The 16,024-nt window shown below is 36.2% G+C and overlaps 1 protein-coding gene across 1 annotated transcript; it reads left to right on the forward strand.

Moving 5' to 3' along the window:
- The first annotated feature begins 1,852 nt into the window (after window positions 1-1,852).
- On the forward strand, window positions 1,853-15,803 carry LOC132199539 (aquaporin AQPAn.G). Its single transcript, XM_059624338.1, has 5 exons — window positions 1,853-2,160; window positions 11,965-12,108; window positions 13,106-13,315; window positions 14,164-14,244; window positions 14,859-15,803. Exons 1-5 carry the CDS (start codon window positions 1,939-1,941, stop codon window positions 14,964-14,966), a joined length of 765 nt encoding a protein of 254 aa, XP_059480321.1. The 5' UTR covers window positions 1,853-1,938; the 3' UTR covers window positions 14,967-15,803.
- Window positions 15,804-16,024: the final 221 nt, after the last annotated feature.

Below are 16,024 nucleotides of genomic sequence, written 5' to 3' on the forward strand. Positions count from 1 at the left end.
CGTGAATTAACAAGCGGCTTCCTTATTGAGAAGGCATACATTGACAACAAGAGGATGATTATTCCTCGAGTGCGTGCCAAGTTTGATGCATTTGATGTTTACGTCCGGGCAGTGACATTGGAAACTCTCGCAGCAGGCGATTTGAATGCCCGCAGCAGCAGGTGCTTGATATGCCACTTTTATCATCTCTGAGTGTAAAATCGAGATTAATATGTTTCTCGGGGGCATCGTGAAATCTCAGAGTCTTTGCACTTTTTCAAGTACGCGTGGAGAAAAAAAATGATTAGTTGAGTGCGGAGAGTCGTGGACTCTTCAGGGGAAGAAATTTTACTGCTCTTAATTTTACAGCGCCTCAGCTACTTTGGCACTTTCCCTTTTCGGGTAAATGACACCTTCTTCACTCCAGAACTGCGTGAGCTTTTGTTTCCACCAACAGACAATTATCCGCTGTTATGAACTTCGAGAAACACAATCCAAGGAGAAATAACAATGCGTGAAATTCCACCTGTTAATAATTGTCCTAATAGTTGAGATATTTATTTTAAGTCATCTCGTAGGAATATTTAATATTATATTATTTGCCGAGTATCTTGGTAATATGAGGTTCTAATCGATTTCAAAAGTGCTGCTGTTTGCAAGCTCGTCTCAATTATTTGAGTAAACATTCAGAGAAAAGCGGCTGAAAAGCACTTTTCTGGTTCTGCAATACAAAAACATCGCATCAGGTGATAATCATTTTGCTCGCCAGACGACGTGCAGATAATCTCTCTTGTTTTCAATTTCGCAAATAACTGTTTTTTATTAATACAGAGAGATTATCACTATTATCCAATATGAAAATTGACACGATTTTACGATTTATTAAATTCTTAATTTAATTGAAGTTCCACGGATTTCTCTAAATTGGTGAAATACAACAAATCATTTATGACAAAAAAAAAAAAATAGTTGCAAACCCAGGCTAAATAATTCCACAAAATGTAAAAACTAAAAAAAAAATTGTTTTTACTATTATTTCAGGCATCAAAAATATATATAAAAATGTTTTATACCGGTTTTTGACAACTTTTGCTAACGCCCTGACAACTTTTCAATAATTGTGAGTTGTTAAGTATAATAAACAAACGCGTATACCTAATTTCATGGCATTTCATTTTGTGTCTTATTTTGATTTTTTGCAATTTGCAATATCTGGACATCTATTTTTTTGATAAAAATGTTGTTCTTAAATTTTAAAAAAGAAATTAATAAATAAACAACGATAGTTCCCTTTCATCAGTTACAATTTCAGAGGAGATTTTTTACTTTACCCAAATAATAATGTAAACGATGTAAACACGGATTTATAATTTTCCATTTTGAAACCCACAAGATTGATTCATAATTAAGTGGGTTAATTCTGTAGTTTTTTCTAAAAACTAAAAAAGAATTAGCATTATAACTATAATTTTCTTAAGAGGTTTTTTCCGTGGATTTACTGAAACTGTGCGAGAAACACTTGGCTTTAAAGAATGGAATACCCTGAAACTGCTTTACACTTTACAACACAAACAAAACACTACTCTACACTAATTTGAACAGAAAAAACACACGCACACTAACAATTATCTGAGAATATAATTTTCTTATCCTAGATCACTACTTTGGTTTTCCCAAGGTCAAGAGGGGCAATCAAAATTTCGTTTGGGAATTTTGCAGAAAACCTGAAATGGAAATGGAAAGCGCGGTTACAAGGGAATTCCTGTGCGTCCGAATTGGCGAAGAGCGTCCAAAAGGAAGACGGCGAGAGTGGGGCCTCAGCAGCACCTGCCGAAGGAGAGGGGGCCGCCGACTCTATAAAAGCAAGTGGCGGCCGCGGTCGCCGTTCACACGAATCGCGAATTCGATTCTTGCACCTTTTGACGTCGCGTGCAAAAGAGGGTAGAAGAAGAAATTAAAATGTCCAAGTCGAACGACAACAAGGCCAAGGCCATCATCGGCTACTCGGACATCACGGACGACGCGACCATCTGGAGGGCATTGGCCGCCGAATTTGTCGGCACCTTCTTCTTGGTCTTCGTCGGCTGTGCCAGTGTCAGTGCGTCATGGAGCGAGGGCTACGCCCCATCCATGTCGCAAATCGCCCTCACCTTTGGCCTCGCCGTCGCCACAATGGTCCAGGTAGGACTTCACTTTTTTCAAATTTCAATCTCAAAAATTTTTATTGTTAAAATAGTGTATCAAAATAAAAAATTTCTAGTCAAAAAAATTTTCTATTCTAAAATAAATTTCTGAAAATATAAAATGGAGAAACAAACTGATAAATTAAATTATATAAAAGTAAAATTGTTTCATTCGTTTTAACGTTTTGTTGGAGTCTATTATATTTATTTTTTCTCATTAAATAGCAACTAATCAAGAAGGAATTGTCTTTAAAAAATGAGGTTAATGCTCATGACTCTCATGAGCCTTGTGTAGCATTTACATTCCACCTCGTTATCCACGCGTTAGATTTTTTCCAATCTATTTTCATGAAATGACACGTCCAAGAACAAACTAGAAAAGCTTTGTTTTGATTGAAAGATCAAGGCGATGTGTTAATAAATTTACGATAAACTTCCTCCTCTTTCACGCCGAGCAAGTGCAAATCGCTCGTAAAAAAAGTAAATATAAATAAAACGCAAGTGTCAAAGGAATTATCGACAAATGCGAATTATCTCCTTACCTAAGGTGCGCGAGATTTTATTTTAATCGAAAGCGTGAGGCTTTTTAATTCTTTGAGCGCATCCATGTGGAATGAAGAAGTTGAAATTGTGTCATTAGCTTTTCTTTGCAAGAATATTTACGCTATATTCATACACGCACGTCTTGTTGGAATGCCTCGTATTGCAGACCGTTATGATTAGAAAATTTCTCCATAACGAGCCAGAAAATAACCAAAAATATTTAACCGCTTCAATTCATTTTTTGAAATGAAATTGCTTCGGGGTATTTGTGTAAACGTTGGTGCAATTAAATCGGCAATTGCTGCGGTTTAGCGTCAAATTAACTCTGAAAGTGCAATCGCGGTTTGGGTCAGTGTCTCTCCAGGACGTTGCATAACACACTCCGCGAATGGGCGCATCTCCCAACACTCTGCGGTGTAAAAATCAGATCCAATCCCGTTGGCTGACCTCTACTTTTTTCTCTCTCAAGCGCCGACGGCATTTATTCAAAGTGTGCGCGAAAGCAAACACCGCTTTAATCTGACACATATTAATCAGCCAGCGACTTTTATCACTAACATTGCAACAAATCAAATTTCTAGTGCGTGAATAACCAATTTAAAGAACATGAATGTTTTGATAAAAAAGACTTATCTTAATTAAAAAAAAATCCTTCAAATTATTATTTTTTTATAATCTTTTAATTCACAGTACTTGTACCCTTCTCTTTATCTAAACATATTCAATTTTCCCAAATGCACCTTCAAATCCTGATGTTTGCACCTCGAAGGTTGCGATTTGTACAATTTTACGTTTTTATTTTAGACATTTACAACTCTGCAGCGTTCAAGAGCGTCTCTCTTTTATGGCGTTTCAGCAAATTGTGTCTGCGGTTCAAGTGCAAATCCAATCGGCCGCGATTTGCATTCTCATTGAGAGCGCGGCCACTTGAATGGAACTAGAAATCAAAGTGCCAAAGCAATTAAGAGATTACGCCTTATCTCCCGTGCAGGACGAGAACCCGCCGCACGCGATTGCCGAGTTCTAATGCGCAGAGTCGTGATCTTTGTCCGCCAGAGACGAATCGTGAAATTTGCATTTTGCACGCCTGCATTCACAGCCAAAGCACCTGCTCGAATTGTAATCTTTTCTCGATTGATAACTTTTCTCGCAGCCTTGCAGCAAATTGAATTAGACAGAAAGTTACGAAATATTCAGCTCAAGATTCGGATCTGATTCGTGTTGCTCTTTAACATTTCAATTTTATGTTGTAGCACAAAATCGTCTAGGTTATTTCAATTAAAAATTGTATATTGGCCTAGGTTGAGAGATTGTTTTGTTTTTTATGTTAATTGATAAAAAAGTTGAAAAATAAAAATCAATGAAAACCTGAATTTAACTTTAATAAGACTTTTTGTCTTTCAGAAGAATAATTGAATTTAAATTAACTTCTTAAGTTAAGAATTAGGAAGATTTCTTCCTCAAATAATTTTCTAATGCTTTTTGTCTTTTATAAACTAATGTGAAACTCCAAATCCGCTTTCATTAATGAATGAGTCTCTCTTGCTCATTGCCCGCTAATTCACTATTGGCTGGGCGCTTTTTACTTTGAAAATGGTCGTGCTGAGCAGTTAAGGATTTTGGAAAGGCCGCGCGCGCAAGGGTCGTTGAGGTCAAGTGCAAATTGAAAGTGCATATAATACTCGTCTCTCAAAAACGTAGCAAACAATTCCATTAACATAAACATTGACACTAATTCCACCGGCCCGGCTACTCATCGTGAGCAATTAGCAAAAATTGGCGGTCAGAAATTCCGATTGCCACAATACCCGCATGCTCAAACTCTGCTCTCCCAATTTCTTTCTTCTTTTATAAACCACTGTCCAAATGAATTAATTATAGGATCTATTCTGTTGATTAGAAAATTATTATTTATGTTTCTCACACTTTCCTAATCCTGAAATTAATTAATTGATTCAAATTCACGCAGCTGTCAACGCCTCCTCGCTCACTTTCGGCCCAAAAATCAAGCGTGGAAGTTGCGCAAATGAAATATGTAAACGTTCTGAATTAATGCTCACAAATTGTTAATAATAATTATGAGGGGCCGAGCGGTTCATTGAACCAGTCAGAGATAAAGAGGCGTGGTCGCCGCGGCAGCTCCTAAACGTTCGAAATTAACTCCACTTTGCTTTAGGCGCAAATGTACGAGCACTTGCATTAAGATATTAATTCTATGATTTATGGCACCAAAGCATGTTTAACAACTGACGGAAACTCCCAAATTTATTTAAAAATTGTTTCCACATATATTAATTTAATTAACATTTTCAATGGAAATATTTATCTCCTCAAAATATTGGTTTGAAAAATAAATATGAATGTAACATTTGGAAGAATATTCATCAAAACTTAATGTGACTTTGCCCACCCTCTAAGAGCTCAGTTTCGAATATTTTTTACTACATTGGTTTCCCAAATTATCAACTTGTTTTTCTAAAAAGTCAATAATTTGTTAATTTTTTAATATGGGCTACGTTCAGATTCAAATTTTTGTCTCAGTTGTGGAGCTTGATTAATTTTAAAAGGAATTTAAAACTCGCTTAAAAAAATAAGCATATAACTCAGGATTAGTGTAAATGGTGTTGATTTTGAGCAAGCAGACGAGCTGGTTGCGAGTTAGTTTGATGGGCTCTAATTAAATGGAGGCGAGTCGATCGTTTTTGGTGAATGTGGGCTCATAATGGGTCAAGAAAGGCTGCGTTGAGATCGTTATGATTCAGCGGAGAGCGCGCGTGTGCACCACATGGGTCACACACACACACACACACACACACACACACACACACACACACACATCCCATTCAAAAGCTGCCAAGACGGGTTTTTTGCCAACTACAGAGAGACTTTGAGGCGCGCTCGCTCACTCGCTCGCTCGCTCGCGTTCTGCAATAATTTACGTGTTACACAAGCGCACATTTTAATTTGCGTGCTTTCTCCGCTAAGGTCGATCAGCCGCCGGCAAAGCAAAAGCCAGTCTGCAGATTCTTTCTTCCATCAAAACTTACTTCGACCACAAGTGCTAAATACCCACAACTATTAATTAAAGTTTACTGTAAAAATAAACGCTACTATTTTGAAAAATTTGGAATGAATTTTGTTGGCTCTTTTTGCAGAATTTTGTCTACAAAAATAGGAGGAAACACTAAATGAAATTATAAATTTAACGACCTTTCAAAAACATGCAACTCCGTTTGTTTGGTCAAATTTGACACTAAAATTTCTTATCGTTTTAACAACGCTCAAAATATTGTTTTGTTTTAATTTTTTTTAGCTCCCTTAATCTTCACTGTTTAGGAGCAGATTTTCAAGACAGTTTTTGAATTTTTAGAGGATATTAAAAATAAAATTGAAAATTTAATTTCCCACAATTTACGACTTTTTTTTAAATGATTAAAGATTACTAGAAAAGTCGTAGGGTAAAATATTGAGATTAAATTTTAAAATAATTATGAACTGACCCCAAAACAATAAAATACAGAAGATGAAATAACTAAAACTGAGATATTTCCTCTGGACCGTTCAAATTGGAGGAGCACCAAACGAAATTTCACATTTGCTACTTGTAAAGTATATAATTTGAACATTTTAAGTATCCTCTTCCTGCCGAAAACCCGAAACGGCGCCGTGGAAAGTTGTCAAAATGATTTTCTGGTTCTCGCCTCGCAAGATCTTTCTCGGCCTCTTGTCGCGTTCCACTTAAAAACATAGCAACCTCGATCTCTTTCCAAACCCGCCGGCCGGCCGCCTTGCGCGCATAATTGAAGGCAGAAATCTCTGCTCTTTTCAATTTAGAACGGAAGCCGCGTGAGCGAGCAAGAATATTATTAACCGACCGGCTTGGAAACGAGAACAATTTAATGGCGATCGACTCATTATCACTCCAAATTGCCCTTTATTAAGCGCTTGCTTAATGGTTCTCGTTCCAAAACAAGTGACCCTTGCAAATGACACTAATTCAATTTCATGAGTGGCTGTCCTAAAAATTATTTCTCATTGAATTGAATTATAAGTAATTTTTTAATTTGACTCATTTTCCTGCTAAAAATATATAATATCGCATGAGTCAACTGAGACTCACTGCATCAAGTGCATCAGTGGATGATGATTCTGGACAATTTCAGCAGTTTTAACAAAATTCTTGCTAAAAGTGGTGCTTTTTTCCCATTTTTCCGACTTTTTATATTTCTTTCAAACAAATTTTAATATTTAAGGGTAAGAAATCTTAAGAGATATGAAAAAAAAAATGAATCAGTATTAATTTGATTTTAAAACATATTGGAATATCTTGATTTGCAAATTGGAAGATTTCTATATGATAAATGGTTTTGGACGAGGAATGCATCAATGATGAAATACAGGAGCGTTGAAATCTCCAAAAATAGAATTTTTCCTTGCGAGTCATTTTTCTCAAATGATCCATCCAATTAACTAAATTACGTAAGCACAAAAGCAAATATTTTGTGCTTCAATTTTTTACTTTTTCGAGCAAATCACTTTTATGGTTGTCTGGTGCAAGATGAGTCGCAGCCAGCGGGCGATCGCGCATCTTGGGTCTCTTAATTCGCGCAGTGTGGATTTCGCTAATGGTGGTCGCCGGCGCAGCAAAAAAGGCCCCGGGGCCCTCCGGGACCGTGTGAATGCTTATAGGAAAGTAGTCGGTCTCTCTCGTTACAAAACTCCCAGAGAGCAGAGGGCGGGCATTGAAAATAAATAGACGCGCGGCGCGATCTGTAATATTGGGGCACACGTGTGCAGAGCAAGGGGACCTTTGCCGCAGGTACTGAAATCGAATCTGCGGTCACACCTTTTTTGATCACAGAAAATAACTTTACATCACATTTACAATTTACATACTACACAAAATAATGTGAAAGATTTTAAAATACACGAAAATTCAATAGTGACCGTCCAAAAATTTCAAACAAAGTAAAATAGAAAGTGGTTAAAATTTTCCAAAAAAAAGGTGAGAATTCAATTCAATTCGTTTTATTTCTCCACAACAAGTCAAAGCATCTGAGTCAAGAATTGCTAACGAAAACAGTATTTCTTTTCACGCAGTAGTTGAAAAAAAATCTGAATATTAATTTCCTTTCTAAAGTTTTATCGCGTCAAATAAAGAAGGTGGAAACATTCTGATGATTGAAGTTCTACGTTTGAGATATATATTGATTGTATGTTCATAAAAATTTATGAGACAAAATTTGCGTTTTTTTTTTTTAAAGATTATTTAGATTCAACGAAGCGTAGGGTGTTTAATTTTAAAATTTATAAACTGCGGGCAACTTGGGAAGCTAAAAACTACCCAATTCAGTCAGAAAATTTGTTTGAAAAAAGCTAGTAAAATAAATCATCTAAATAAGTTATGATAGGATTATGGAATGTGCAATTATTTTGAGAAGGGTTTCACCCCATTTAAGACAATCTGATTTGCTCTGCAGATTATATAACTTTTACATAAAAATAGCTGACGATAGCAGCTTTGAAAAGGAAAAGTTTGTTTGTTGTGTCTGTCTGCGCCGGCGGGATGAAATAATCGCATGGGTGCAGCTCGTCGTCATTTGAATGCAGATTACGTGTATGTTTTTGTGGAGCTGCGTCTCTTTTGTGTCCCGGCCGCCCGGCGAATGAGAATAAAAAAAAGCACTTTCACTGCGCGCTGACAAGTGTGGTGCCGCTGGAACACAATTATTTCTGCAGTGCAGCACACACACACACACACATAGTCAATTCGGCCAGGTTGCAAACGAAAAGAAGGTGCCGCCGCCTGCCTCAGTTATATAAAAATGTGACGTCACGCTCTCGAATTAGGACATCTCCGCGACCAACCCACACTTGTACAATATACAATTCGACCCCGCGGGCCACTCATTACCAGACGTTGCGAAGAAAGAAAAAAGAAATGTGTGCTATTTTTCTTTGTCGTCTGCCCATTCATAATTTTTGCCACACAAACTTCGACGGCCGCCGGCGTCATTAAATTATCAATCGAAAGCGTGAGAAAATTATCTTCACTGACCGGTCTCGGCCCAGCACATAAATCATTTGCTAATCGAATCATACTTTCTTCCAGCTGCTTTTAACATTTTCATTTAAGAGAAAATTAAACTCACCTCTTTAAGCTATTTTTTAACAAAAGATTTAAAGTTAATTTAATCAATGATTATTTAAATGGAGGAAATATTAGAATTGATTTATCTTGAATAAACTAATTAGCAATCGAGAAATAAATCGATAAGCAGTAAATTATTAGATCCCAAAAAATAAAGATTTCATTTTTAATTAGGCGAGAAATCCGACCTGGTTAGCTGGAAAGGCTTTGCCATGCCGCGGCCTATCCTAATTGATAGGATGTGAAGGCTGGCGAGAGTTATGAGGTGTTTATTTTGCCAAAGTCTGCGGACGGACACGCTTGAGTGCGTGCCGTGCTTAAGCTACCGTGAAATGCGCCATCAAGGAGCACCGGCCGCTCTCAACCACCGTCTCACGCACTCGAACACACTGTTTTGCAACTGCGATTCATTCAACAACACATATGAATCGGCTTCCGTATCACTTAAGATTAATTAAACTCATCGGCCAATTAAGCAAATTTATAAAAATAATTTATTTTCGCTCTTCTTTAAATTTTAAAACTAATTGAGGTGGAACACTGGCATACACAATAAGCTGATCGCCAATGAACCTTAGAAAGAAAAATAGGAATCCGTTTAAAAAAAGTAGCCAGTCGACTCTTTTTGACAAATGAAATACTTTTAACTTAAAAATTGTTATATAAAAATTGATTCCTGGTAACCGGATCTTTTAAGTATCATAGTTGTCTCTGCAACTCTGCATGAATCTTGCAGTGGAGAACCTTTTCGGACCAATTTGTGTCACTTAATTTTTATAATTGTTTGTTTTCTTGAAAAACAAAAACTTCTCAAACAAATTCAATCCTTTTATAAGAAATCAACTCCTCGTGACCTCTGCGTTCCATTGGTCTCTGTATTGAGGAAAACTATCCTGAATTAATTAAGCTGATATTATTTATATTTCATTTCATTTCCTTACTTATTCTGAGAGGTTTTCATTCATGCTCATTAAAAGCTTTATTATAATTATTTAATCATCTATAAACTGCATTTTTTCAAAATTTTTTAATGCATTTTAATCGATAGTAATCACAATTATTCAAAAAGTTATTATTCAGCTGGGGGCGGCGCGAAAACCTTGACCGGCTATTAATACAAATCCACCCATCGTCCTTTAATTAAATACCATCAATTCGCTAATAATAGAGACACACCAATAAATAATAACAGAGCTCGGCTGCTGGGAACCGAATTGAACTTTGCTCAGATGTAGGTCAGAATTGTAAAATTGTTATTCAATGAGCTACGATTCCCTTATCTGCTCATTGCTTGCGTCTGTTTGAGCTGCCGAGTTGCTTACTGTGTCACACATTGTAGCGTTTTATTTTGCTCGTGCAGTAGCCTATCAGTTACACACTATCAGTTTGTTCAACATCGCTCCGCAATAAAGTGTTATGTCACTAATTGTAAGCTCCTCCACAGGCCGAAATAAATTTCAACAAACAATGAATAATTACTTTTAAACAGTATATATAAAATAGCTAGTTACGTTTAAATTAATTTGATAAAAAGCGTGACATTTTAAACAATTCATCGAGTTTACTTAATTTATTTATATTTATTTATTTTTTATAATAAAACCAGATTACTATTGCAAAATCGGCCAAAGTGGGTGAGCTTTTCATCTCCATTACCAAAAAGAGGTAAAATTGAAGGTCGTTTTTCGTACGAATCGGGGCCCCCAGGCAACTTTGCATGGAACATTCTATCATTATATATTATTTCGAAAATTTGCGTCAGAAAAAAGCTATCATTCTCGCCTAATGGAACTTAATTTAGTCTATGCAAGAGTGTGATATGATACTACATCCTTTTGAGTGGCCCGGGGCTTTACTTGCAGGCGTGAATTAAATTCGCACGTGTGTCTCTGACTGTAAAGAAACGAGCAAATGTGTAACAATGACCAGCACTCAATTTAATCACTTTCTCTCTCTCGCTTGTTTACGAGAATTTTGCAAATCTGGTTTACAATTCTGCTGACTCTCCGCGTGACTTTTAATTCTTTTGGCCACTTTTAATTGCATTCCCTCGCCAATTTCACAACTGTGAATTTATTCATATCTTTGCAGAACAAAAGTGGCCTTTCATGAAACGAATTAATCGACGCGTTTCTTGTACACAAAATCATTTTGTTTCGCACTCAAAATTGCAAATATATGCCTTTCACAATTTCTGCACTTTCGAAAAAGCGATTTGGCGCGTTGTAAATTTCCTCGCTTTGGTGCAGACAGTTGCGTGGGACTCACTCTCTCAGGGCTTGAATTTTTATCACAGGCAACAGTGATTTATGTGGAACTTCAGAAATCAGAGACAAATTGCTTGTTTAGCCTTCCAAGTCAGCTGCGCCGCTAAAAATTGTAGGATAAAATAGCGTAAATCTAAATGAAACACGCAGAAAATAAAGGTGGGAAAAATGGATTTACTTTAATTCAATTGCACAAAATTTTACAGTTTCTTATACATAGCTAATCTCAATTAAGAAAGATATAAATTAAATTTTGAAATTTATTATATATCAAACCTTGTTGTAGCAAATCTTGTCTTTCTTTGATTATTTTACTTAATATTCATTTTTTTTATCACTTGTAGTGATAATTAAATTTGTTTACTCAGATGATAACGGTTTTCTATTTTTTTACTTATATTTTTTTTAATTAAAAGGAAGATCAGTTTTATTCTACAATACACGGCTTTAAATCTACAGGCACAGGCACCAACAATGAGCTCTGATAATTTTTAGAAGCATTATTATGGATTTTGCACAAATCAATTTTATTATAGTCACTTTATTAATTAATTTTATTGATTTTAAATGTTATAATCAGGTAATTTTTTTTTTAAATAAGCATTTTCCCTTCAATTTAAATCGATATTTTTTAAGTCCTGCTTGCAAATAATGAATGACATTTTTAATTTTTATATTGAGTTTGAATAACTTGGGAGTTGCTGTAAAATTGGACAGCAATTTTATTGTGTGCTAATTTCGAAATTTGCATTTTAAATACATATTCCTGGAAAAAGTCTGTCCTTGGTGTTTTACAATCCAAAAATTTGTTGATTAATTTTGTGCCTGCGTTTTCTTTCAGGCGATCGGTCACGTGAGCGGAGGTCACATCAACCCGGCGGTGACCTGCGGCATGCTGGTCACCGGCGACATCAGCCTTTTGAAAGCCGCCTTCTACATCGTGGTGCAGTGCATCGGCGCCGTCGCCGGCTCGGCTGTCCTCAAGGTCAGTATTTCTTTTTTTCTTCTGCGATTGGCCTCTCGCTCGCTCGCTCGCTCCATTGAGCTAATTTAAGTTAAAAGGCTAATCGTTTTACTGCATAATTCGCGCAGACTTTCCATCGTATTTGCGTGGTGCAACTGAGAACGCGAGTCGTGCTTTTGCGCTCTGCCACAAAAACATTCTGCTTTCGTTGCAAGGCCAATGTCAGCGCAGAAGAAGGAAATTGCAATTTATTATGCGCATCACATTCATTGTGCCGCCAAGCGTAATGATTGTTTGTTTACTTCCCACTACGACCTAGAAATTTTGGTGAAATTATAAAATAACCCACCAAATTCCAGAACCGTGTGAAAATCGTTGAAAGAAAACAAGTTATTTCCTAGTAAAAGGCAGTTAATTAAATTGCAAAAACAAAACAGCGTTTTACATGAAACATAACATAATTAAGCCTTTTCTAGAAATGTATTTCGACAAATAAATTTTTGCGTTATCACTCTACATATTTTTTAAACCTTCTGAGAACTTTTCCATAAATATGAAACTATGATAAGAATCGTTGGAAATTGCAAAATCCTAGTTGATTCTTGTGCATAAAGTTTTTACCCTGCTGCGTCTTATGCATTTATGTATCTTCAAATTTTCCAAATAAGCTATATTTATTAAAAACACTTTTCCACAAATTCATAATTTCATAAGTTGTACAACGCAAATACTGCGAAATAAAGATTGTTTAAAAATATCTAGCAAGTAAAGCTCTAAAACTTAAGCAAACATTGTTGTAATGTATTTCAATCGCAAAACTGAGTTTTCATTGACAAAAAAATTTCGAAGTCGATTTCAAAATCATGCGAAAAATTTCCAAACAAGTTAAGTTTTAAAACTGCAATTTGAAGTTATTTACGTTTTTCTTGGGTTTGACAAATATTGTTAATTTTTTTCTCTAATTTCTCTCGTTTCAAGAGCAATTTCTATAAAACACATTTGTGATTTTTCAATGCAGGTGATCACCCCGGAAGCAACTCAGAATGGACTGGGCATCAACAACATCTCACCCCTGATCACGCCGCTGCAAGGCTTCCTGGCAGAGGCCCTGATCACCTTCACCCTGGTGTTGGTGGTGCACAGTGTTTGTGACCAGCGTCGCGGAGATGTCAAGGGCTCCATTCCCCTCGCCATCGGCCTCACTGTCACCCTTTGCCACTTGCCCTTCGTAAGTAAAAATTTCCAATTTTTCCGAAAATCATAAACCAAAAATTAGAAATTGATTTTACAATGTTTTTTTTTTTTAGACTGGAAACTAATTAAAAAAATAAAAATGGATAAATCAGTCACGAATTTTCTTACTTATTAGGTCTGTACTTATTTAAATGTAACTTAGATGCTTTCATATTATATTCCGCTCATTAAATTCAATTTGTACTTTTTATATTTTAAATTTCACAACTATAATCAAATAGAGATAGAGCACTTATGAAAAATCCTTTTAGTTTTAATGATAATTTCTCTTCTCGTTGTGTAACAGACAACGTTTCAATTTCGTCTCTAGATAAAATTCTCTCTTTTTAAAATCAAATTTCCAAGCTAATCAGGAGCTGATCCACTCACGCAAAATCAAAGGTTGCCGCGCCCTATCTGCCACTCTCGAACAAACAAAAGCCGAGATTTGTCTCTCTTACATAGCGCGGCCCCTTATTTAACTCTTTGCCACCTGCATATCTTATGCATTAGCTACGTTTAGTCAAAGCAAATAAAGAGAATTTGGGGCTAAATGTGGGCAAACATTGCGTCTCTCCCATTATTTATTGTGCAGAGAAAGTATGCATGAGCGCCGATTCATTCTCTGCATGAATGAGAAGCCCATCCAAAAGTTTAACCGAGTCAAGGTCTTCGACGACGAGCACCTTTAATTCCAACATTTTTTTGCCAATCAGCAAAAAATCGCGTGATTAAAAGTAGAACGCGCAGATTTTCTTTTTAAAATATGGCTTGACGTCATCCAATTTTTGCACTTCATCTGTATTATTTACAGAAAATAATCTGCTCAAAATTTTTTTACAGATCAATTACACTGGCTCCAGCATGAACCCCGCCAGAACCTTTGGACCTGCCGTTGTCACTGGTTTCTGGGATAACCACTGGGTAAGTTTGCAGCAATCTTATCAACTCACCTTGAAATTTTAGCACAATTGATTTCGTTTCTTAATAAATTCAAGTACTTCATAAGTAAAACGGACTTTTCAAGTGTCTGTGTATACTTTAAATAAAAGTCAAACTCTTTTTTGTCCTGTCAACTTGCATGAAGACAAGTGATGTTAATTAAAATTTTATCATTCAGTGATAAGTAAAATATCAACATTTTTTTGTAGAAGTTATTTAATTATTTTATCAGTTGAAGACAGTTTAAACTTTTACTATGCCTACCTTTTTTTTAAATTTCAACAAAATACTATTAAATATAAAAGCTCAGGTTTCTTAAAATATTGGTTTTTCAAATATTTAGTTGGTTTCCGTTAAATTTTATGAGCTTGTGAGACTTGAGACGTCAAATATTGAAATGTTTGATTCTCATTTTGTGCAGATTTTGACGATAAAAAATTTTTCAACTGAAAATTTCTCATTATTCCTTATCTTATTTATTTTTAACATCTTTGTGCAACAGAAATCTTTCCCTGTATAAGTATTTCTAAATAAAATTCGAGGAACAACAGCTTTTACTTATGCATAAATTGAGAGAGTTGATGTGCGTGTTGCAGATCTACTGGGCCGGTCCCATCACCGGCGGCGTCGTCGCTGGACTGCTCTACAAGTTGCTGTTCAAGGTGCGAAAAGGCGATGGAGAGGCCAACTCGTACGACTTTTAGACTTTTCGCCCAACCACGCAGGGATAGATCTTTGTAATTTTAATCGGGGCAGCGCTGCGTGCTCAACGCATTTTTAGTTAATTTATTTTTGTCTCCAGTGATTGACAACTTCTATTATATTACACCCATGCAAACATAGTTGTTGGAGGCGCATGTATTTTTTTTATGATTTAAAACTGTATAAAGTGAGGCTACGTTCTTTTATCTAAGCGTTTTAAATATATAATGTATTAATTTCGGACCAAATTTTAATGATTGTGAAGTTTTTAGACACATAATTATGTTAAGATTTAAGCCAGAAAAGCAGGGAAACTTCTTCATTATTTTGTGTGCAAGTGGAACCTAGTGCAAAATCCAGAGTTTCCCATTTTGAGGAAATTAAATGAGAGAGAATTAAGAGGGTGACCTTGGTGCGAGAGGAGTTGATTTTTTACCTGAGCACAAGCAGGCGCGCTACAGTCTGATCTGGAATAGCTATAGAGCCGCGGTCGGTCATTATTACGTCACTTGACCCCCTTTTGCATCGCCACCCCGGGGGCATTTCAGCTCTGAGAGTAAAAGTAAAAGAGACATAATATACATTTTTTCCATTCATTCATATATCTGTCTCTCTGCGCGATTATTTGCTGCAACGCGATATTCGTCGCGAGAAAAGTGAGATGAGTCGATTGCGTGTAGCGCGGCTCCATTTTCCCGATTCCCAACGCGATATCCCGCGATGGATTTTCGAGGAGCCTTGGACTGTCTGCGGGACAACCAAGTGAACTCGTTTGCTGCTGTGACTCAACTGTTAATGAGCCATTAACTACATGCATCAAAAGTCAATGACTGCGCACCGATTGAGTCACACGATTTAATTGAAACTCTGGATTAAGGTGGAATATGAGCTTGGTGCAAAACGTGACATGCAAAGGCTGGCTTTTTTTACAGTCGTCCTGATTTGGAGGGTGCATGTTCTAATCATATATTTTATTCTTTTTCGCCTTTTAAATGCAAACTTAAATTGGTAAAATCACATTCGAAATCTTTAAAACTTATGGATAATTTTAATTTTCTAA

The sequence above is a fragment of the Neocloeon triangulifer genome, unplaced genomic scaffold (assembly GCF_031216515.1).
Source record: "Neocloeon triangulifer isolate White Clay Creek 2 clone unplaced genomic scaffold, ASM3121651v1 ptg000014l, whole genome shotgun sequence".
NCBI lineage: Eukaryota > Metazoa > Arthropoda > Insecta > Ephemeroptera > Baetidae > Neocloeon > Neocloeon triangulifer.